Genomic DNA, 9,636 nt, shown 5'->3' on the forward strand with positions numbered 1-9,636 from the left:
ACACTGTTGTGGCAGTATCACTGCAAGCACCTAGTCAGTGTTATTGTAAATGTGTGCCATCACATAAAGTTATTTTCAAACTTATACCATCTCAAATGAAAGGCAGACAGACACATTGAGCTGCATGCCACTTACATGTCAGTGAGTTACACATTTGCATTTACATCTACATCTACATTTATACTCCGCAAGCCACCCAACGGTGTGTGGCGGAGGGCACTTTACGTGCTTCTGGCATTACCTCCCTTTTCTGTTCCAGTCGCTCGCGGGAAGAACGACTGTCTGAAAGCCTCAGTGCGCACTCGAATCTCTCTAATTTTACATTCGTGATCTCCTCGGGAGATATATGTCAGGGGAAGCAATATATTCGATACCTCATCCAGAAACGCACCCTCTCGAAACCTGGCGAGCAAGCTACACAGCGATGCAGAGCGCCTCTCTTGCAGGTCTGCCACTTGAGTTTGTTAAACATCTCCGTAATGGTATCACGGTTACCAAATAACCCTGTGACGAAACATGTCACTCTTCTTTGGATCTTCCCTATCTCCTCCGTCAACCCGATCTGGTACAGATCCCACACTGATGAGCAATACTCAAGTATAGGTCGAACGAGTGTTTTGTAAGCCACCTCCTTTGTTGATGGACTACATTTTCTAAGGACTCTCCCAATGAATCTCAACCGATGCCCGCCTTACCAACAATTAATTTTAAATGATCATTCCACTTCAAATTGTTCCGCATGCATACTCCCAGATATTTTACAGAAGTAACTGCTCCCAGTGTTTGTTCCGCTATCATATAATCATACAAAAAATGATCCTTCTCTCTATGTATTTGCAATACATTACATTTGTCTATGTTAAGGGTCAGTTGCCACTCCCTGCACCAAGTGCCTATCCGCTGCAGATCTTCCTGCATTTCGCTACAATTTTCTAATGCTGCAACTTCTCTGTATACTACAGCATCATCCGCGAAAAGCCGCATGGAACTTCCGACACCATCTACTAGGTCATTTATATATATTGTGAAAAGCAGTGGTCCCATAACACTCCCCTGTGGCATGGCAGAGGTTACTATAATGTCTGTAGACATCTCTCCATTGATAACAACATGCTGTGGTCTGTTTGCTAAAAACTCTTCAATCCAGCCACACAGCTGGTCTGATATTCCGTAGGCTCTTACTTTGTTTATCAGGCGACAGTGCGGAACTGTATCGTACGCCTTCCGGAAATCAAGGAAAATAGCATCTACCTGGGAGCCTGTATCTAATATTTTCTGGTCTCATGAACAAATAAAGCGAGTTGGGTCTCACACGATCGCTGTTTCCGGAATCCATGTTGATTCCTACAGAGTAGATTCTGGGTTTCCAAAAACGACGTGATACTCGAGCAAAAAATATGTTTATGCTTATGTATGTCATGTTTTACTTCCTTATCTTTATTTTTGCTGATTTTTTAGTTTAGCTCTAAACTTTAAGTAAAAAGAAATGAAACTAAACATTAATTTCTAGATATGTGTCAACAGAGTTTCTTGTTTTAGATATTTATATGAGGTTAAAATTAATTACTTTATCTTTTGTGTTACATATTCCCTCTTGTCTTTATTTCAGGGCTCAAGAGGTGAGCAGGAAAGACTTCTACGGACATCATCAACTCTTTATGTTGGTAATCTTTCTTTCTACACCACTGAAGAACAAATATATGAGCTATTCTCAAAATGTGGGGATGTGAAAAGAATTATCATGGGTCTTGACAAGTATAAGAAAACACCATGTGGATTTTGTTTCGTTGAGTATCCTTTTGAGTAACAAGTATGAAACATTTGCAAACATTACACAAATTGTTTCATTTATAGTTGTTGAGGAAGTTTGAATGTAATACTGTCTTGATTTCTTTTCTTGTATCAGTCGGTAGTCAAAAAGTACATTTCAGCACAGTATGTGATTGATCACATTGTGTGTCATAATAGTGAGAAAACAAAATAACAGTTGACAAATTTTTGTTTTGAATTCATCAAAATTATAAAATAAAGCGAGAGCCACGTATCATTTTTGCTTTTCTTCAGTCAAGTAACATGTCAGATATTGTACTGTGTGTAAACATAGCTTGATTTCTGTTTCCTTGACGATCTCAGATACTATTGTCGTGTTGATGCTGAGGGTTGTATGAGATACATTAATGGTACACGCCTTGATGACCGTATCATTCGTACCGATTGGGATGCAGGCTTTGTTGAAGGACGTCAGTATGGTAGAGGAAAGACTGGAGGGCAGGTAAGTCAGTGACTGGTACTATAATCTCCTTTTAGTATATTTACCGGTAAGGTTGTCAGCCGAAATATCGTGGAAAGAAGTCGAGGAGATCTGGCTGCAATCCCGAAATCTTGTGGAATATTCAATACGCCGGGAAAACTTCAAGAGTCAAATCTGGATGATATTCACATTGCTTATGGAGCAAGAGGAAAAGTACTGGGGGCATGAGAAGGTGGTATGCTGAACATTTCCAAACAACAGAAAGTGCATTTTTGCTCTTAAAAAGGTAATACAGGATGAGGAAGAATGGAGAGGACTCTGGAAGTTGAAGAAGAACATTTTGGAAAAATTCCTTCAACCATCTACAGAGCATGAGCTCTGTCACTCATCTGCTTGCTTTGAATATCACAAAGGAAAATATTTACATTGTCACTATGCGCAGAAGGTCCAATCTTTAAAAGCAGATTGTCTAAGGTGAGCCAATTTATATGCCTAAGGCAGTGCCAGCATCCCAGCAATGTGACTTTTCCCTACAGGTAATTCCATGTCAATTCAATGCAGCACTTAACCTGACTCATTCAGATTTCTTTCAAATTTGATGCATCCATAATCCAGATAAGAGATGGAAAACTACAAATTTACAGAGGTATGTGACAATTGTGAAGAAAGTTACAGGTCTGCAAAGTTTAGAAATTGTGTGAAATGTACATGTCTGTCTCAATAGAAATGATTGTAATTCTGGTTCTAATCCAGACACAGCAGTGAAACTTGTATCATTGAGAAGCTAGTGAAGAACATTACATTGATATGCAACACGACAAGTTTCTAAAAGTTTTCACTTTCTAGGTCACTGACCTTAACTTTTGACCTTCAGTATCTCAAAATTCTCCACATTCAATTAAAAAAAATGTTTTACTGCTCCAGTATGCTACTATAAAAGGGTGATTATGAAGATGGCACACCAACGGTATCACTCCCAAAAAATTGTCAGCAACAGTACACTATCAAAATGCGGAGAGTAGCACATAAATATGAAACACAAGTTAGTAAAAAATACAATCCACAAGTAATGTTCTACAAAAATATTATGCCTATTGTTGCACTGATATTATAAATCACTTACAGTGTAGCTTCAACAAAAAGGCAATAAAAAGTGGTTGCACCTCATTTCACAAGTCTCCAACTATATTGTTAATATTAATCAATCTGATACAGGCAGAGTGTATGTCCAAGTTTGTGGGTCTGGATCCAGTCTTGTGAGAATTTCACATTTTCAGATAACCCAGTTGTCTGGTTTGGCAGAAAATTCAATAAGTTTGTAAGACATATGCAAGCCACCAATGAGTGTTATACTCACAGGCAACAAATCCATGTATGTCTGCTAACAGTGTTTCATTCACCTAATCAATCATTGACTCTTTCCTGTTCACTAAAGAAGCATAATGTTTATTGGTTTTAGTATACCTTTGTTAATAGAAATTACACTAGGTTTACCTGGAATTGTACTTGTATTCTTGAAACATTGTTTCAATTTGGCAATCTCTTTATCATGATGGGTAGCCAATATATAAGCAAAGACACATAAAGAAATATTCCCTTTGCACCACTGGAGCAAATGTTGTGGTGTCAAAATGAATTACTGGTTTCTTGAGGTTGCTTCAGGCTGGCAATGTGGCTAATCTCATTGCAGTCCCTGCAACCCCATCATAAGGCCCTTTGTCATGTGCTGTAGGGGAGGGGGGGGGGGGGGGGAGGAGGCTGTTCTGCTGTAACATCAGTATCTTCCTAATGGAATTCTTTCTGTTTTTATACTGGGCAGCACATCTATTTTAAAAGTAATAAATGTGTTTTGGGATTGGAAAGTGACATACTAAGAAATTGATAAAATTGTGCTGGAAAGAATTGCTGTACACACACTTTATCATGCTGAAGACAGATATTTCCACATATGACATATGGTGTGTTTAAATTGTGTCTGCACCTCTGTAGTAAGCTACAAACGGCTGGATCGTAACCCAAGAATCGTTCCAATGAAATACCTGTACTTCATTCTGAAAGGTCAAGGAATAATTCAGCTACAAGTAGATGAAGAGTAACATGAGAATCATTCCAATGAAATCCCTCAACTTTGTCCAGAATGCTGAAGCAATAATTCTCTACAAAATCACAAATAAGATATTTGCTTACTTTGAGTTCATCCTGCTGGAAGATCAATGAATGTGGTAGGAGCTGCAAGAAGCTTGTTGGAATTGTAGGATTGCATTTTGTTAAAGGCGTAGGCAAGAGTACAGTGCTTTGGCTGCAACTCTCAAAATTTTGAAACTCCACTGTGTACATCTGGATACATGTCTTTGAAATATGTATACAATTCCTAAGATCGTGCAACACTAGCTGCTTCTGATTAAGTAATGTAATTCTGTTTTCTTCCACAGGTACATAGTCTTTTCTTCCTGGTATCATGTGGCTTTATGATCACAGTAAAAATCATGCACATGATGAATGGTTTTTCCACACAATGTCTTAACTGGCTTTGGATTTAGTGTCACTAATATGTACTATGATCTGTTACTAATTGTTTCGGTCAGTCTTCATACCTTGATGTCTAAGAGGAAATTTTTTTTCATGGTTTTTCTTATACTCAAGTTCTTTGGAAGTACTATTAAACTTTGTGTTTTGTCACATATGCAGTCTGTATTGTGAAACTTGTCTTTCAGCTGAGCTATGTTTTGCCTTTCTCGATCCCCCCCCCCCCCCCCCCCCCCCTTCCATGCTCTTCTTTTTGCAGTTGTACACATAAGTATTCTCCAACACTGAGGTATCCTTTATTTAAAGAATCCAGTGTCAGATCCAATGCAGGTTCTTCACCACTTAACATTTTTTCTGGAAGTACGTAAAACAGATGAAGCAACACCTGCTGGGGCTTCTGGGTTTTGCGATATTTGCTTTCTGGATTTGCTGCAAATTTTTTCCATGTTGCAGTACATTGGGACACTCGTTTGCCATCCACTCTTGAATACTCATCAAATTCTTAGTACTTGCGGAACCTTCGTCTTTACACAAATTGCAACAATACGATTTGGACTTGAAATCCATTTTTTACAAACTGCTACTGAACACTACTTTACATCACATGTACACTGCACACAAACTAATGAATATTGATTGAAATAAAAGTTTCTCTGATTGGCTTTTTACAGAAGGAAAAAAGATGTTCACCAGTTTGTCAGAATAATAGTGACTGCTATTGTCTGTTGCTCTGAAAAACCAGACATGTAATTGCTTACTGCATTTTATTATTGTAGTGATGTAGACAAAATAAATTTTTAGATATGATGCCTTTGGTGTGCTGTCTTGATATTTACAATGTTTACAGTAGAATCTTATAACAGTAAAATATTTTTTCCCTCAAAGGCTTTGAAGATGAAGTGTTCTGAGATATTGAAGGTCAAAGATTAAGGTCAGTGACCTTCAGTGCAAAAATTCTTAGAAACTTGTCATGTTTTATTTCAGTGTAAGCCTTTCATCATTAGCTTTTCAGTTATACAAGTTTCTTTGCTGTATCTAGATTAGAACCATAATCACAGTCATTTCTGCTGAAACAGATGCATGTAACTTTCATGCAATTTCCTAACTTTGCAGACCTGTAACTTGCTTGACAATTGTCCTATACCTCTGAAAACTGCTAGTTTTCCATCTCTTATATGGATCATTGGATGTGCAAAATTTGAAAGAAATCTGAGATGGTTAAGTTAAAAATGTTACTGTTTTACATTGAATTGACCTAGAATTACCTCTACTTTATCATCTTTATGGATGAGACTATTTTTAAGAAAGGCACAGTATTTAATCCCTACAACTATCACCAGCGGGCAGATGAAAATGACCATTACATTCATTAACATGGTCTCCAGAAGGAGTTTTGGTGAATGTCTGGGCAGTAATTGCTGACAACTTAATTGGACTTCTCAGTGTACCTCCTGAAATAAATGAATGTGATTGTTTAAAACTGTTGCAAGTGAAATTACTGATAATGTTCAAATATGTTCCTCTTTCAGCAGTGTGCAGTTTTGACACACATAACTTTAAAAAGAAAAACTGTTAAAGTAGACTTTCAGTATTATGGTTTTGAGAACAGTAAGAAGGGATGTGCTCCTATATTTCACAGATGTTCTGAGTGTCGGAAACATTTTTTAATGTCTGATGCATGAATGAAAAGAATAATTACCAGCACAATTTCAAATTAATGTTGGTACATGATTAGGTTTATTGCACAAAAAGCTCTTGAATATGAACAATGGAATGTCCATTCATTCTAATGGACAAAACGCAGTATATATAGGAAACGTGGTTTCCTTTGGTAAAAACCAGACTTGGCTGAATTCTGGTTCACTTAAAATCAAAAAATACATTGGAAAAAAAGGCAGTTACAGTTTTTAGATAAATAAGAGAAAGCAAGAATAATGCACCCAAATCATGACATGATGAGACACTTAAGTGCAGGACATTATTACTAGAATAATAGCTACCATGTACCATCTGCCCAACTATTTGCTGACACTTGTCACCTCACACTGAATGATAACAAATTAGCAAAGACTGTTATTCAGCTTTTAAGTGACAGGAAACTGCTATATGTGTAAGAATACTAATTTCTCGAAAGACTACTTAAGAATACCTTGCCAACTGCAAGGTTACAGTAACAACAGATAGAGCCAACCTTGTAGATATCAAGAAATGGCGGTTTTGAATTCTATAAGAACAATACTCATAAATAAGAGACCTAAATATATGTTCCGCAGCATTAAGGGGGAAAAATGATTAAAACCAAGACAACCACGCGTAAACCTCAGCAGCCCACTACACATGGAAACTAGAATAGTAGAAAGGAAATTGCAACCAAGGTACACTACAGCATTTGAAAACAACAACTAGAATATCTACTGAGAATATGAATTATTGGCACAACTAGTGAAACTGGCTATTTGGTACTGAAGTAGGCATAAAAACTCCGAAATCAGTAAGTTATCAACGAGTTAAGCTATCAGAATGGTTAGAGATGCAATGGCCAGCAGAATTGATGACATAATGTAAAACTAATATCCCAGGGCAAGAAAATTCAAAACTGCCCATTTGATAGCAATGGAAATTTTAAAGCAAATTTATTGCTAACCAACAAGAAACTTTTGTGACCACTCCATGTGACATCCTCTAACCTGGTTTGACCTTACCAGGTTGTTTTTGCCCACCCTGAATATTTGAAGGGGGACAAGAAACATGTAACAAGTGAAACGTTTCATAAAAGAGGATATGGGTAGGCATAAATATACCAGAGGTAAGACCTTATATATGACAATCATATATTGCATATAGTAAGTGAAGTACTTTCCTTGAAAACTGGAGATTTGCCACATCCTCTTGTATTTAAGCACATTTTAGCTTCGCTCAGATATGTTGCATTCATTCTGCTTTGGTTTCATAATGGAAATGTGTGGCTAGGGCCTCCCGTCGGGTAGATCGTTCGCCTGGTGCAGGTCTTTTGATTTGACGCCACTTCGGCGACCTGCGCGTCAATGGGGATGAAATGATGATGATTAGGACAACACAACACCCAGTCCCTGAGCGGAGAAAATTTCCGACCCAGCCGGGAATCGAACCCGGGCCCTTAGGATTAACAGTCTGTCACGCTGACCACTCAGCTACCAAAGTTGTTGATGTAATTGACATTTCAGTATTCACTTTTTTATTAACTTTTCATTTGTTTGGTTAAGAACAAGTGTTCTCTATGCAATGTTCCACTTTATTATTCAAAGTTTCTCAAGTCAGCCATACTGTTGGATTCAGAGTTATTCCATTTCATCTGGATTGTCCTAAAATTGATTGAAGAGTGTTTCTTATTACAGAGGTTTGTTGATGTTCTCATGTCATGATACCATAGTTTATTATTCCAGAACTATGGTCCAAACTGTTTTCAGATTTTAGTCAACATCATGTCTCAGTAAAGGATGGTACACATCTGCACATCATGACTGGATTTTAGTACAGGGTTCATTCAATTGTTTAATAAGTAAAGTTGTCCACAACCTGAAGATTGATTTGAGCATTCCACTGTTTTACTAGGTACAGTTCTGTTGGAGTAGTATTCCTTTGCCTTCCGCTGGCCTTTGAACTAACTAACACAGCTAGTTTTAGGGAGGTCTGTAGATTATGGTGAGCTGCAAACCAGGGGTGACTTGGTGTCTTTCATATTAATAAATCATTGTCAAATATTCCAAGTGGCAGTAGAAAAAAGAAAACCTTTGGCCAGCTGGGAATCAAAACCTGGACCTTTGGATTTGTAGTCTCGCATGTGTCTAATGTGTCACACTCTTTATTGTTTTTATAATGAAATAGTTAATGTACTGCAGATGATTATAGAAGACACCCAGTTCAGCTTAACAGCCTAAGGTTATATATGGGCTTTGACATTGTGTCCTTGCCCTGTAATCCATACGTGCCTATCTGCTAAATCAGTGAAGCATAAACTAATAATCAGTTGTAGTTGTTGTTACTTGTGTTAGAAACTGTTCGGTACTAGTGTGAATGAGAGCCAGTGGAAATAGTTAATAGATTTTTCTTGTATGTTGACAAAATTTGTAAGTGTTCTTATACCTTTCTTTCTGCAGGTGCGAGACGAATACCGTACAGATTATGATGGTGGACGTGGTGGTTACGGGAAGATAATACAGCAAAAGACAACCATGTCAACACCAGTACAAGACGTAAATGTTTTTGCACGGTAAAATATGAAATTTCTTGTTCAAGTGTAGGGAACAAAGATAATTTTGTGAGAATTTAGTGATGTGTACTGAGAATGTAAAAGGACTTTCAGCTGCATCACAAAATGATCTAACTGGACCACTGAGTGCTCTTACTGTAAGCAGATTTGCATCAGTATTTTGACTTCTTTGTACAACATAATTTAAATATACATATTTCATTTGTTTTCCTAAAATTATTTCCTTTGTGCTTCCTGTTCATAAATAGTGTAAATAAGAGTTGGCAGGAAATATTGCCAGATTTTCTCATCATTTGTTGTGGAGCTCATATTTGATTCATATAGAAAAATGTGTGTAGTGTCGTAGACTCTGATGCCAGTAATTCAGCTTTATCCAAATAAAAAAACAAATATTGTTACTGTGTACTGTATCTTGTCAAGTCGTGCTTTAAAACACTGTAAAACAGTTATGTTCGGCAAATGTGTTTGTTCGTTTGTGAAAATGAAGCCAGCAATTGCTATATTCTTTAACAAACAAGGTACTGCTTAACAATATAAGGATAAGGGTAGATTGCTACTGGCTGTAATAATGACTGAGTTGCAGACAGGTGCAGTGGAAAGATTGTTACAC

The 9,636-nt window shown here is 37.3% G+C and overlaps 1 protein-coding gene across 1 annotated transcript in view; it reads left to right on the plus strand.

Annotated features, from left to right (window-relative positions):
• Nucleotides 1-9,318, plus strand: part of LOC126455577 (nuclear cap-binding protein subunit 2) — a 41,386-nt gene extending 32,068 nt beyond the window's left edge. The window contains exons 2-4 of the mRNA XM_050091332.1: nucleotides 1,610-1,791; nucleotides 2,134-2,272; nucleotides 8,914-9,318. Of these exons, the coding sequence (XP_049947289.1) occupies nucleotides 1,610-1,791; nucleotides 2,134-2,272; nucleotides 8,914-9,030 (438 nt within the window). The 3' untranslated portion in view covers nucleotides 9,031-9,318. The remainder of the gene's footprint in view (nucleotides 1-1,609; nucleotides 1,792-2,133; nucleotides 2,273-8,913) is intronic.
• Nucleotides 9,319-9,636: the final 318 nt, after the last annotated feature.

Source organism: Schistocerca serialis, chromosome 2 (assembly GCF_023864345.2).
Source record: "Schistocerca serialis cubense isolate TAMUIC-IGC-003099 chromosome 2, iqSchSeri2.2, whole genome shotgun sequence".
NCBI classification, from domain to species: Eukaryota; Metazoa; Arthropoda; class Insecta; order Orthoptera; family Acrididae; genus Schistocerca; species Schistocerca serialis.